This window comes from Zootoca vivipara, chromosome 13 (genome assembly GCF_963506605.1).
Source record: "Zootoca vivipara chromosome 13, rZooViv1.1, whole genome shotgun sequence".
Classification (NCBI taxonomy): Eukaryota; Metazoa; Chordata; class Lepidosauria; order Squamata; family Lacertidae; genus Zootoca; species Zootoca vivipara.
The window spans coordinates 21,744,520-21,759,553 of NC_083288.1; the positions used below are offsets into that span (position 1 = coordinate 21,744,520).

The 15,034-nt window shown below is 48.4% G+C and overlaps 1 protein-coding gene across 3 annotated transcripts in view; it reads left to right on the forward strand.

The window, feature by feature from the left end:
• Nucleotides 1-15,034, forward strand: part of ARHGAP23 (Rho GTPase activating protein 23) — a 152,437-nt gene that overhangs the window by 101,655 nt on the left and 35,748 nt on the right. For all 3 annotated transcript variants that reach the window (XM_035135511.2, XM_035135510.2, XM_035135512.2), the window contains 6 exons: nucleotides 168-222; nucleotides 3,256-4,858; nucleotides 8,151-8,306; nucleotides 11,414-11,525; nucleotides 12,616-12,673; nucleotides 13,551-13,688. In XM_035135511.2, coding sequence (XP_034991402.1) covers nucleotides 168-222; nucleotides 3,256-4,858; nucleotides 8,151-8,306; nucleotides 11,414-11,525; nucleotides 12,616-12,673; nucleotides 13,551-13,688 — 2,122 coding nt within the window. The remainder of the gene's footprint in view (nucleotides 1-167; nucleotides 223-3,255; nucleotides 4,859-8,150; nucleotides 8,307-11,413; nucleotides 11,526-12,615; nucleotides 12,674-13,550; nucleotides 13,689-15,034) is intronic.

The following is a 15,034-nucleotide window of genomic DNA, read 5'->3' on the forward strand; positions in this document are numbered from 1 at the left end:
AGGCAGCCCTGTCCTGTTTCAGGAAGCTTTTAATGCTTGATGGTTTTCTCCCACCTACTTCAGGAGTTAGGTTGGGTGGTTTGAACACATTGAGTTCCTATTCGCCACTAAACTGTGTTTGTTTGTTTGTTTGTTTCCTTTTGCAAAATCCTGTCTCCTCATTGCAGTGAAGATGCTTTGGAGCTCTCCATCATGCCCAAAGATGAGGATATTCTACAGCTGGTGAGTGTCTTACTGGATGTTCTCCTGGTGGTGGTTTTTGCTGAGCTGCATGAGAAGCAGCTTGGACTTACTGAAATGTCCCCATGTTGATTAAGGAGCTCAGCACAGAAAACCAAAAAGAGCCTGTGTTAGTTACTAAAGTGTTACTAAAGTGTGAATCATTTTATTCTCACCGTACAGTTGTACCTTGGAAGTCGAACGGAATCCATTCTGGAAATCTGTTCGACTTCCAAAACGTTTGAAAACCAAATTGCGGCTTCTGCGGTCAATCAGAAGTCGCAGAAGCCCCATTGGACGTTCGGGTTCCAAAAGAACGTTCACAAACCGGAACAATCACTTCCAGGTTTGCAGCATTCGGGAGCCAAAACGTCCAAGTTCCAGGGCGTTCAGGATCCAAGGTACGGCTGTATTTAAAAACACTCCACCCTGCAGTTTTCATTATACACATGAGCAAAATTTTCTTGATTAAAATTTCGAAAAAGTGTGTGTGTGTGTGTGTGTGTGTGTGTGTGTGTGTGAGAGAGAGAGAGAGAGAGAGAGAGAGAAGATTGATAAGCTTGCCAGCTGTAAATTAAACATCCTCAGTCTGAAGTGTGCAAGGCCCAAGCCTTTTAGGGCATTACTGGCTCAAAGCAGCACTTTGAATTATGCTGGAAAGACAACAATGCTGATGTAGGAACATGGATGTTGTTGGTTCTTGGTGACCTCCAGAATTGGCCCAGGGCAACTTAGGAATTGTGCTGAGCAGCTCTCTTCAAAGTTCGGCGCAAAGGATCATAGCTGCAGAGGCGGTGACTCTCAGTTGAGGTGTAAGGAGCCGGCCACCCGAAGTTGCTTTTTCTTTTTCTACATCTTGTACAGCAAAGGAACCTTTGTGTGGGTTTCCCTCTGCCCTGGTGCCTCACAGGGGTGTGTGCGCATTCCTGTGGTGCGAAAGCCGGCTGGGCCAGCCAATGGGAGAACCCTGAGTTACAGAGTGACTCTTGACAGGATGCACGGAAAGGAATTCTCTCGGCTTTCTATATCCCTCCCACATCAGGACGTCCCCCAGTTCTCTCTCTCTCTCTCTTTTAAAAAAGCAAAACTTAAAAGGAAAGATTGAGAAAGAGAGGAAATATTAGCTTGGACGTCAGAGATTCCCAGGGGAAGGGTGGACTGTTCTTTTTTGAAGAGAGGAGAGAGAAAAGGGAGAACAACAAAAGATACAGGACTATAAACACAGCGGCGAAGGAAGCAAAGGTAGTAATTTTATATTGTGTGCATTCTGTCACTATTAAAAATAAACATTGTGGGTATCTTTGGCCAGATCTATTGGCCTGAAAAATGGAGCAGAGTTTCTTTGGCAGGCAAAAATGTCCTGATTTTTAGCTAAGCGGCAAGAGGGGGGCATGTCATCCCTGCTCTAACTAGAATGGGGTTCCAAATGGATTTTGCCTACTTTGCCACAGTGCCTGAAGTTGGGCAGTGGGTGGGGGCAAAGGGTTTTGTTAGCGCCAGGGAAACTGTTCTCTAGCAGCTGATGAAAAACATGTATGGCCTACAGTAACACTCTTCTTTTTTCTTCTATTATTCTCTTTTCGTTCACTCTTGTCATCGGCTGCCTTAACGAGGAGGCTCTCGCTACTCCTTTCAGCCGAGGCTTTGTTTCAGACATAGCTCCTTTTTTGGATCTTGGCAAGACCTTGGCCAGAAGTGTGGTTTCTTATAACAGAGGCAGAATTCCAGTGTGACAGGAGGGCTGGGCCCAGGAGCAACTATGAACCTTTGGGTCCTTAGCTTGGTGTCCAGGCGTAGATTCTAGTGAGGGCGCCCTAGCAAAGATTTAAGGTGGGAGGGTGAAGAAAAGGGCCATCCATATATGCTTGAAATGGTGAAGGGGGAGAATGGGAGCTCTTTCTCTTTACCCTTCCCACCCATCTCTGTTTGACTCTGGCAAGGCTTCTCTCAGTGAGGAGCAGCTTGTTTTTCCTTCTGCACACAAATTGCATCCTGGGATTCTATCCTAGCTAGCACTGCTTCAGATGTGGGCATGAGTCAGAATAAGTATTTTTTTCCCCTTTCATGCTTGGACACACCAATATCTGCAATCCCTCACCCCCACCCCAATTTAAGACATAGCAAATTCAGTCCCCATCCCTAGCTTCTCCACTTTCGTTTTGTTTCTGGAAAACCTTTCATTTTTATTTCCCAACTTTCCTTAAACTCAAACCACCAGGGAAGCCTGGTGATTCAAGAAAAGCAAGCCTGCTTTAATGTTAGAGGCATGTTTGTGTCATTGCATGGTCGAAGGAATAAAAGAAATGTGCAGTCTCTTATATCTGAATCCTAAACATTCTTACCTGCAGCATCTCTTGACGGCGCTAGAAGTTAACAAGAACACTTCTAGCAGGTTCAGATCCAGCTTTTGCTGGTCTGGTGGTCCCCGCTCCATGTTTCCATTGGGCAATTGCTTGCCCAGAGAACTAGCAAGGAAGCAACCTTCAGTGGTTTTTAGCTTGCTGACCACTGCCAGCTCACTGACCCAACCAGTGGAACAAGTGGGCAGGTTGGGGAGGGAGGGCCGTAGTCCTGGGTCAGAGGTCAGCTTGTGTCTCCCCAAGCCAGGTGCCTACCCCTATCTTTGTGTTTCTTCAGCAAACAGAGCTTTGAGGACATGCGTTTGCTGAGGTAATGCCTAGATTTTGAAGAGCCAGGTTTGTTATGTGGGGAGGGGCAAAGAAAGGCTTGGCTGAGATACACACCTGCACAAATACATCCTATGTATACATACTTACATGGGCTAAAAGCTACAGTAAACAACAAACAACTTGTCGCAATAAAATCATACACTTTTGTCATGCTATGTGCTAGTGTTTTGTTTATTACCCTAAAAGATCACTGCAGGTTTCCCATGAGTGTTGGGTGGATCCCTTCTGCAGTCTGAACAATTTATGTGTTCAATAAACATTTGCCATAAAACAGTTCCCTCTTGATAGCTCAGGTACCTATCCAGCCCTTACTCATTTTTTTCCCCTGTTTTCCCTTCCTTTCCAGGCATATTCTCAAGATGCCTACTTAAAGGGCAATGAACCATACTCTGGAGGGGCCCAGAGCATCCCTGAGCCACCCCCCATCTGCTACCCTCGCAAAACATACCCGTTCCAGTCAAAGGCCTCTCCTCGCGATGTCCCAGCAGCTGAGACGTACCAGGGACAGCAGGTGGACAACAGACAACCCTACCATTCGGGTTCTTCAGGCCCATCTTCTCCTTTGAGCAGCACTGCAGTCCAGCGTATCCCCCCCACCGCTTGGGCTGAGTCTTCACAGAACTTCAGTAGCAACCATTCCAGCCCTGCCCACCGCACAGAGGAGGTCCAGTATGGAATGACCCAGAGGGTGCCTGTCACAAGGCCTCTCCCAGCATCCGGCTCCTTTTCCCGCTACTCCAACAGCAGTTGCCCGGGTTCTATAGCCTCCCCCTTGCCCGAGAGGTACTGTGCCCCCCCTGCTCCCTCTATGCCCAACCACGCCTGCTACGGACCTCCCAAACAACTCCCCGACCACCGTTCTCATGGCGGGTTGAAGGACGCTCCCCGCGAGGGCCGGCCCTCCCGGGACTGTGCTGGAACCGGCCCCAAATCTGTCAGCCGCCTAGAATGCCAACAGGCCTTGTCCAACTGGATCTCGAGCCAAGTGCCGCGGCGAAGCTCTTCGGAGGAGCGCCGCTGTGCCATGCCGCCTCGCTACCGGAGCGTCTCGCAAGACCGCCTGGGGGACGCCCCGGCCTCCCGGGGCTGGCCTCACAGCGCTTCCCAAGACACTTTAATCCAGTCCTCTGCACACGACAGCTGGAGTTACCGAGCTCGATCGGATAACTACCTGGTGAAATACGGGCAGTCCTTGGAAGCTCTCGAACAAGGTGCTTTGATTTCTCCTAGATATGAGAGGTGTATGTGGTCACCGGACAGGTTTTACCGGCACGGGCAAGTTAATCGAGCCCAGCCTAGCCACCCAGGTTCCTTTATCCCTTCTGCCTCTTCCAGGGATCCGCCTCCTGCACATGTGCAGAAACACCCTTCCCAACCCAACCTCCAGAGCATCAATGACTCTGGGTATATTGGTTACCGTAGCTACAGCCCTTCGTTCCAGCGCAGGACTGGCTTGCTCCATGCCCTGTCGTTCCGGGATGCTACTTTTGGTGATCTTCCGACCATTAATATTTCCCAAAGGCAAGGAAACCACTCGACGCCACCTTACGTCGAAAGGCCTTTGCCCACTGCCGTGCTCCCAAGTGCCTCTGCTCCTTGCCCAGACCCTCCCTTGGGCAGTGGCCCAGAAATCCCTATGGACCAAAGACCAGCCAAGCAAGAGAACGGCACGAGGCCTCTGGAGCGGGCTTCTCCACCTCAGCCTACGGAACGCTTGCAGCCCGAGGCCGAGGAAAGGAGGGACGAGGTGGTTCTCCGGCAAAAACCCCCAACTGGACGCAAAATGCCTCCTCCTGCGAGACAGAAGAACTTTGTCTTCCCGGATGACATGAAGGAAACAGACATTTGTGATCCCCCTCCGCCGGCGCTGGCAGCCGGTAAAGATAACAAGCGGGGAGTGGCCCCATTGGCTATGCCAGAGGATTCCCTAGCGTCCATTCCATTTATTGGTAAGTAGAGAATGCAGGTTGCTGTACTTGGGGAAGAGGCTCTGGACCAGAGTAGAGTTACCCCTAGTGCAAAAATGGCAGGGCAAGTTTGAAGTTTCAGATAAATCAAATGAAGTCATCTAAGGAGTATTCATCACATCCTTGGACTGGTGTTTGCCCTCTCTCAGCAGATTATCCATTCTGTTTCCTCATTCCGAACGAAATCTCCATTAGTGGCAAAGAGGTGGTGAGCAGTTCACACTAGGCAGCAGAAAGCAGGACCTGAATCTCTGAATTCCTTTCTGTGATTCTGAAGTGTGAATCAAACCCTCCCCCCCCCCGGGGACCCCACTCCCCAGAACTCAGCCTGTTGGTTAGGTGCTGAGAAGCACAGTCTCTGAGCTAGGTAGATTAATAGGGCTTGCACCATCTTAGCATCAGACTGTCTGCTATTTGTGCTGCTGACAAAGCAGGAGCAAAACCTGTGTTAGTACAGCTGTGAGCTGTCCTTGGGCCATAAGACTCGGTTCTCTTCCCCACCCACCACCCCCGTCTTCCTTGGTGATGTTTTCTTCTACCTGGCAACCAGTTGCTGTCGTTTTTGCCTCCCCACAATTAAGATTCCTTTTCACAACCAATTTATATTTACAAGCTGGAGGCCTGCGAAAATATGTTATTCCGTTAGGCAGCCACATGCATTGGAGTCTCGGAGACCACAGAGTACATAGTCCTGTTAAGGCACCAATTCTCTTTAATACTTTGGGGTGAGGGTGTGCGTGTGTTTAGGTGTCATTTGTATTCTTGGGCACCACATGGCCTCAGACAGTTGGGTTGGGTTGTGCGAATAATTCCCAGTAACGGATATTTTCCTGCAGGTCCCAGGCTTTTAATTGCAAAACTCCCAGTCCTAGCTATGCTATGCTGTGAAGCTGCTATTGGCACATCAATGTGGAAAACAGGAACTTAAAACAGAAAAGGGGCCCACAATAACGCAACAGTCATTGGAAGGGGCAAGGAACAGGGTGAAGGAGAGTCTGCTTCGTTCCCTTGTATTAACATTTCGTTCCCCCAGCTTGGGTGCCTCCCAGCTGGCTCTGTTCACTGTCAAGAGGCCGCACCCTCTGGGGATGCCAGGCTACGAATGGCGTTGTGGCAGTAGGGGGCCCTTCTGAGCTGGTGTTCAGAAATAGCCTGGGCTTCCCACTGTGGAGCAGGCAACTGGACCCAACAATATCCCCTTCTTAAAGAGCAGTGTCTGCTTATAGAGGCTCTTGCTTTTTACCTGTGTAAGCTCTCCTTCCCTCGGTATGTAGGGCTGTCTTCACAGTAGTAAGAGGCGCTTGGGCCTTGTTGGTAGGACATAAATCATATCCATATCGTGTACCTTTTGCTGCTGCTGCTGTGGGGGTGGAAAGCTGGTGTCTGGGAAAATAAGCATAACACACACACCCTAAATTTACTCCCAACTCAGCACTTCCCCTGTGGTTTATGCATATAATACAGACAAGCGCCTGAAATGTAAACAAAGGAGCAAAATGGAGATCTTCAACTGTTAGGCTCCTAGCTGCAGTCGTCAGGAAGGGGAGACTGAACAGGGTTGTTTTTGGCTGAAGAGGCCTCCGGCTTCTGTCAGTGTAAAGACCCAGGAAGCAGGCAATAGCAGGGAAGCAAGAGCAACAGCCAAAGCCACATTTCCTGCCATGGAACAGTGCAGATTTACTTACAGTGCAGCTCCTTGCAGTTACTTGGTGCTTCATCCAGCTCTTCTCTTCATGCTAGCACTGCTCACTTTCAAGTGCCACATAACATTATACATTTGTGTCATACCACATGACACATAGTAGTCTGGATTGCATGCCATGGTGAGCCAAACTGTGGCTTATCGGGACTGTGTGAATCTTCTGGCTTCCAGAAAGAAGCTCACGCCAACTTTACTCCTCAATGGTCCTTTTAGCTCAGTGCAGCATGGCAGCTAAGCCAGCCCCGAACTTAGCGTGTCGTTTGAACCTGGAATTGCAAGCCAAATTTCTCCTTAACTATGATCTGTAGCCAAGAATGAATCATGAGTTCGAAGGACCAAGCCAGAGCTGAGTGACTGTCATCTCTACCCGGGGAGCCTTCCCATGTTTGGTCTAGGCCATAGTTTGGCACGTAGATGTGGCCAGTCTCTTGGAAGTAGCCAGAAGCGTCCATTTTCAGCAAAAAATCCAATGCAGCGTGACAGCAGGCCATGATGTGAGCAGAGCTACAGGGTTGGCCCCCTTGGCTGTTGTTTTCGCCACCTGCTTCCTACCCACCCTGTGGGGTCCTTACCTGAGCTAGGTGGGAGCTGGGGGTTGGGCATGAACCTCTTCTGACAGCTGTGATCACGTTCAAATGGCTCTGTTATAAGTGGGTAGGGGTCAGTTGCATGGGTACTTGGCAAAGAATTGCACCCTCCTCTCCTGGTGGGATGTTAAGTTCTTGGGGATCTCCCTAGGCTGCATCCCCTCCTGAGCTGCACCTGTCTTCCCAGACTATACCCCTCACCAGCCTTCCTAGGATGCTTCTGCCTGGCTGGAATATATCATTTAACTCTTGCTTCTTGCTTGCCAGGATGGAGGATTGTGAGGGTGGGGTGGGGTAGGGTGTGTAGAAACTAGCCTACTGCACAAAGGTAAAATTTGCATTTGTTGCTCTGCCCACTTTTGCCTCTGGCATCTCCCACTGTTGGCATGTGGTTGCCCACAAAGGAACTCAGCCTGACTCAGACTGGAAAATGCTTCCCACCCCTACTCTTTGTTAACCACTGTAGCCTCTCTTAAGGTGGCCTCTTGCTGCTGCTACTACTACTCAGCTCTCCCCTTGTTTGCCAGCCACTGGACGCTTTCCCTCTTCGATCTTCCAGTGTCTATTTAATACAAAACCTCTCATTTAGAGAGGACCCCAAGTGTCTGAAGGGACCTGGGCAAGAGCATTACAGGCTGTGGCAAGAGACTCATTCATCTCCCCATTCAGAGAGCTGCAGTCCTTAGTCTGAATGCTGTCATGGAGGATAAGGTTGTCAGTGGCTTCTAGCCACAACGGTTCCATTCTGCTTCCACTGTTGGAGGCAGCATGTCTCTGAATGCCAGCTGCTGGGAATCCCCAGTGGGGAGAGTGCTGCTGTGCTTGAGTTTCTGCTTTGAGGCTTCCCATAATGTTCTGGTTGGCCACTGTGAGCAGAATGCTGCCTTTGGCCTTATCCAAGCTTAAGTTGTTAAGTTTAGAGGGGGTTAGAGCTTGCCCTTCCTCTTCCTGTTCTGCCACTTTATGGTGTTCTTTGCTATTCCAGATGAGCCGACGAGCCCCAGCATCGACCTGAAGGCAAAGCACATCCCCGCCTCCTCTGTCGTCTCAAGCGCCATGAATTCCGCCCCTGTGCTCTCCGCCAGCCCTTCCTCGCCCACTTTCACCTTCGCCATCAACCGCCATTATTCCCAGGATTGCAGTAAGTACCTTTCCAACCCTGCTGCCTTCTGGCTCCAAGCATCTTCCTATTTGGGCTAGAAATTGCAGGCAAAAGGAACATGCAGATTTCCCTTTTACAGAATCAGACCATCAGTCAGTCTCACACAGTACTTGTCTACGTTGACTCCTAGGATTTCGGATGAGCATTTCCCAGCCCTGCCTGGAGATGCCAGGCATTGAACATGGGAATCTTCCTGATGCTGTGCATGTGCTCTACCACTGAGATATGCCCCTCTCAAAATGTTAGCAAGCCTGCCTGAAACTCTAGCCTAGAGAAGGGAGCCCCCACCTATTGTCAGATTCAATTGTTCGGGTTGTTTTAAAGACCAAACGTAACTTTGACATTTAACAGAAATTCGATAAGGAGGATTTCTCAGTTTCAAACCTTTTGGAACTTTGCATTCAAAATTAGTAATGTTGTTGTTGTTTTGAAAGCCACTTTTCATTCTGAATTCTGGTTCATGAATTTTAAGGCAAGGGCGATAAGTACCAGTTTGCTCACTTTTAATACCGGGGGAAAGAGTTCCATTCCCAAACATGTCCACCAAGATTCTTAAACCAAACTCCAAACTTCTCATTTATGGCTACTGTCTTTTTTCCTCTTTTTTCAAATTTGGAAAAATATATATAGATTGGGTGGGTTTTTCTGAGGGGTGAGGAATTGAAAGAAAATTTTGAGTTAGGAGAATTCGCTTGAGAACTGTTCTGCCCAACACCTATGGTGCAAGAAAGGTGGGGTGGGGTGGTGGAGAGAGAGGCAATGGTATGTTTTATAATAAATTCCACTGAAGCTGAATCATGAGATGACGGGGAAAAGAGAGTTTGAAAGCCAAGTCTTTAAGCCTTAGACTTCTAAGGCAGTAGCTCTCAAACTGTGTGCTCTGAGGGAATTGCTAGTCTGATGTTGGACCTCTCAGTGGTGGTGAAATTAAATAATGAAGGGCTCCCACGAGCCTAAATTACTCACCCTGGGAAGAGGCTGCCTACCATGTCTGTGTGATCCACTGCTCTCGCCTTTCCTGCTTGTAGTCAGGAAGTACATTCAGGACAGGGACTCGTGCAGAGGCACAGAAGGCGAATTCCCCTGAGGACAGGCAATGTTTTCTCTTTTACGTTTGAAAAGTAAACATTTTGGAGCCATAAGCATGACACAAGTCTCCTAATTCTTATTCGGGGGAGATGAAAACTTTGCCTCACAGCTACCAGATATCTGGGGGGAAACTGCTTCTGGGGCACAGTGGTCTACAGTCTGTGTTTGCTTCTAAGAAGATACACATTTGTTGGCATGACTGTTTTGATACAAACACTTCTGAATCCCAATAAGCACATAATCTGTGTAGCTCAGCCTCTTGCCGCTTCCAGTCTGTCCACCTTCATGGGAGAAGATAGGATAAATGAGTGCCAAAATCCCAGGTGGAACTTTGCTTTCTGCCTCTCATGCCTTTGCTCCAGACCCTGTTCAAATATGGGTGGGCTTTTGAGAAAATGAAATACAGGTGATAAATTGTAAGTGGGAGCCAAGGTAGAACATAGTTTTAATTCTTCCTGCACATGCCATCTGTTTAACTTTCCTGCTGTGAAGGCTACCTCTCTATATATCAGTATGAGATGTCTGCATATATTTAAATCCAGATCTCAGGGTTACAGCCCAGTCTAGCGTCACACAGAAATGGGTCACAGGGTGTGGAATATGCATATGGAGGTGGTGGAGCTGTGCAAATTAGGACTGGCTCAGTGTGGATTCATTTAAATCCTGTCGGGCAAACTATGCAGACTATTTAATGTGAGATGCAATGGAGAGGAGGCCAAACAGGTCTCCTTACCTGGATAGCTGGAGTAGCGGGGCAGGTTTAGCCCTGACCCCAGTGTTGTCTGCAAGTGTACCCCTGCACCTTCTTCCATATAAGTGAATGGCTGCCTATGTGGGAATAATGAAACATTGAACCTGGAGATAATATGGTGGGAGCAAAAGCTGCCCACTGCTCCCAACCACTGTTGGGCCAGGCATTGTTACCAGAAACCTCATTGCAGGGGGGTGCATTGGAGGGGATCCTGGCCATATGCAGGCTCCCAACTTACCAACAGTGACAAGCACCTCCCTAGTTGCTAATATCCTCGCTAGCTCTTTAAAATGTGCATCATCTTGTTTATCTTTAATCACGTTAGGGTGAGCCTACGTTTGACCTAGTTTTTATAGGGAGATGTTGCTCCTTCCTACAAATCTACCCAAATGAAGAGAGATCAGTTGCCAAACTCTGCCCTTGATTGAAAGTTTGCTTTTGGCCAAGACACTTGTTTTCAGTTGCCCCCCTCCCCATATACAGTCAAACCTCATCCTGTGTCTGCCTCCACTTGTGTCCGCTTCGACGAACATCCGCGGCAAACCCGGAAGTACTGGAACAGGTTACTTTCGGGTTCGCCACTCACTCGCGCATGCGCAGAAGCGCTAAATCGCGCTGCGTGTGCACAGTCACAATGCTTCGATGTGCGTCATTTTCGAGTTGTAGCGGGGCCTCCGATACCGATCCCCGCCGTAACCCGAGATTCCACTATACTCACATACCCTTGATGTCAGGGTATTTCCCTCCACCAGGCATTGGGAACTTTCGCAGCTGGACATTGGGTGTTGGATGGTTTGGAGATGCAACCCGCTGAACTTCCCTTGAGATGACTCAGTGGGCTTTGCTCATGCTCAGAATCACTTGACTCATTGCCACGCTTGGAGTCAGGAGCTAATTGTCATTCCTGGGCAGTTTTCCCATGCACCTGAGTGCATTTTTGCCATTCCCATACACGGCAGCACAATCTGCCTAGCCTTAAGAACAACAACAAAAGCTCCCCTGCTGCCTTCCGCCAATGCACTTGCTCCCTGCAGGTTCCACACCCTGGTCCTCTCTCTGCAGGCTGGTCCCTGGGGGTAACAATAAAAGAATGAACAGGGTGGTGATACAACAGGGTGTTAATTGCAGTGGTCCCTGTGGGGGCAGGTGGTTGGGCTAAATGGCCCTTTTCCAGCCCCTTCAACCTCCGCCGTTTACTTCTGCTGACCTTCGCTTACCTTCCTCCCCCCCCACACCTTTGTCACAGGCAACATCAAAGCCAGTCGCCGGTCTTCCTACCTCTTAGCCATAACCACAGAACGCTCCAAGTCATGTGATGATGGTCTGAACACATTTCGGGATGAGGGGAAGCTTCTGAGGTAGGTTTGGTTCTTTGCCCCCCCCACCTCCCCCCCCCCCCCGGTTCCTTGTAATTAGCTGATTTTGGGAGGGGGGTTGGTGACTATTATGCATTCTTTCTGAACTGTTTTGATTTGTTCGGTATTGGCAACACATTCCAGAGGAGCAGCTGCATTATGTGGGTGGAGCCAGGCAATGCCTTCAGCCTTTCAAAAGTTTTGGCAGCAAAACCAATCTAGAGGTTTAGACCAATCTAAAGGTTTAGACCTTTTTGGTCCACCTAGCTCAGTCTTGTCTACTCCACAGTTAGCCAATGTGGTGCCCTCCAGATGTTGTTGGGCTTCAGCTGCCACCAGCATCAGCCACCGTAGTTGGCCCAATGGTCAGGGATGGTGGGAGTCGGAGTCCAACAGCATCTGCAGGAAGCCACCTTGGCTTACCCCCATTCTGCTCCAAAGGGGCAACAGTTCTTCCAAGATTTTCCAGCTCTGCAGCATGAGATCCTTCAGCTGGAGATGCCAGGGATTGACCCTGAGACATTTTGAATGTCAAGCGTGTGCTGTGCCACTGAGCCTTGGCCCCTCTCCCCATATGTTTGTATTTTGCGCAGTTATGTGCCTCTTGTCTATGTGGAATCACCGGTATTGGAACCGTTCTCCTGGGAGTTGTTATCTATGACTTACTGGTTCTGTATGCAGGGCTCCCAACCTCTGGGTGATAGTGTTGGCCACAATCGTGTTGTGGTGTAAGCTTCTGTACACCAGAACCCATTAGATGCATTTGATAAAATGTGTTGCTGAGTCTTAATCTTCAAAATATGTTAAGCCTTGTGCCATAGAATTAATCTTTAGTCCCCCCCAACCCCACTCCTGCCTGCCCCGGTGGCATGATGTGTGCAACCTATACAGCATGGAGTGTGGTTTCTTCCTCTTTTGTTCTGAAATGTGCAGGAGATGGATTAGAGTTAGTTGCACTCTGGAGTTTGGTGTGTGTGTGTGTGTGTGTGTGTGTGTGTGTGTTATGTGCATTGACGTGCCTGAGTGTAAGCAGGGCTCGTTCCCTTTTTAATTTGTGTGGCTCATGTCAACCGTATTGATGGTTTCTCCTTAGGAGGCTGCCGAGCCGGGTGCCAAGCCTCCGCATGCTAAGAAGCTTCTTCACTGATGGGGTGAGTATTGTGGCTCTGTGATCCTCCTTTTCTTAAAAGCAGGGAGGGGAAGTGGATCAATAGATTCTGCCTGTCTCAATCCCTCATCACACTTATGTATTGTGACTCTTAATTAAACAGAAAATAAAACTTTAAAGCACACCCACTGACTATTCCTTTCTAGTTTCCTTCTATGGGTTGTTGTTTTTTAAGGGAAAAAAGTAACATTTTCTACATCTGTTGCTAGAACAGGTTCACTTCTCCTTCCCTCCCCATGCTTAAGCAATGTGCTCTCCTCCCCTGGTGCTCCAGAAAAATATTCTGAACCTCTGCCTTAGTAGCACTCATTTTTGTCTGCTCAAACGGCATTTTGCCTGTATGCAAGCATTCAATCTCTTCCTCGGCCTAATTTGAGCAACTATTTACCTATATTCAAGCAGCATTCTGCCCTCCTCTAAGACTAGGGTTTTGTTTTGTTGGTGGGTGTATTCTGCAATGTGCCATTAGTGGTGGATTTCTACTGGACCATCCACACACCATTCTTCTTCTTTATTAGTAGTTTTGTGATGCTTCCACAATGTTATATAGTGCAACAAAAGCAGAACAACCTGGAACATTTGTGGTATGGAAAGTTATAGGATTTCAGCAGGAAGTTGCAGGACGCACACTGATTGGGAAGCAAAGTAGTCTGTCTGCCCCAGGGGCAAACAGTATTGAAAGCAAGATCACGTATCACCATCCCAATACCACCATGAACACAAATCATTGTGTATGCACAATGGAAAGCGTGTCTGGAGGGGCCTCCCCTTTCTCTCTCCTTCCCCAGTGGTTGAGCAGCGGTTGCTTTCCCTCCCATGGGTACCCACCAACCTCTCTTTTGTTTCCTGTCCCCTTGCAGTCTTTGGATAGCCTGGGTACCTCAGAAGACACCCGGTCGAAGCGGCATTCGACCTCGGACCTGTTGGATGTCACTTTCAGTGACGTGAGGAAAGAGGGCTGGCTCCATTACAAACAAATCCTCACTAAGAAAGGCAAGGTATGATGTACCTTCTGGCAAGGATGGAGTAGTGTTGGTGTATGTCTTTGGTTGGGGTGGGGTGGTAGGAAATAATTCTGATGTATACACTGGTAAGTGCTGGCCATGACCAGTCAGGAATTTTTTTTTTTGGGGGGGGAATGTATGGCCCTCCAGTAGCTGGGACTCCCAACTCTTTAGTCCCAGCCAGCATGACCAATGGTCAGGGATGCTGGGAGTTGTAGTCCAGCAACAACATCTGAAGGGGCCACAGATTCCCCACCCTTTCAGAAAAAACATAGTTAAGCGCTACAGCAGACCCAAGGCTTACACACAACTTACTTACCGGTATGCAATTACAGCTTTGCGCAGGTGGCGGGAAAATAAAAATAAATGGAGGGGGCAACAGTCAAAAGGGGTCATCCAATATCTTTGTGTAACTTTCCCATAGCACGCCAAGCAGGGTGGAGGGCTTGAAAAGCTCTTTCTGTACCAGATTTTCCTGCCACAGAAAGATTTTAAGCCCTCCACCTTGCTTGCTGGGCTCTGGGAAGGTCACACAAGGCCTCTGTTTCTATATCTGTTGGAAGCTGCTGCCCAGAGTGGCTGGGGCAACCCAGTAGGATGGGCGGGGCATTACTACTACTACTACTACTACTACTACTACTATTACTACTATTTTGGGAGGCCCCACAAGATCTCACAAGAACCTCCCACAGCCTTCCAGAGGCCTTGTGCAATGTTCCCAGGGGCAGTTCCTGCAGTCTTCCTGACTTCGCATGATATTGCCTTTGCATACGAGCCCCCTAAACATAACCCCCACCCCAGTTTAAAAATAATGAGTCTGAAAGGAGTTGAACTTAAAAAATAATAATACAGAAACAACCCAGCACTTCGGTTCCAGTGCATTACTGTAGTGTGTGGAATGCTCAATGTTTCTAGATTCCTTATTCCCAAACAGATGAAGAAGAAAATTAAAAACAGCTTTCTCTGCTAATAATGAGTGGTGCTGTCCCATCCTTTGTAACCCTCAGAAAGGGAGCTACGTTGAGATTTCTGTACTATTTTACTTAAGTGTGGAAGCCAGGTAACCGATAAGAAATCCATAATTGTTGGACAGTCATATAAATAAGCAAACCTACACACATGTACTAAGTTTGGACCCTGTCCCCGAGTTTGAAAGTTTGGTGTTTCTTCTTGTAAGTAATTTCTAATAAAGGTGCAAATATAAATCTTTTAAGCACTGCAACATGTTCTTGAGTTCTTGAATGCTCTTCTTTTTGGGGGGGAGGGGGGTGAAGGTGGGATTTCACTCAATGTTTTCTAGTACTGTAGCTGGAGGAAACCTTGTTGCCATTTAAAAAAAC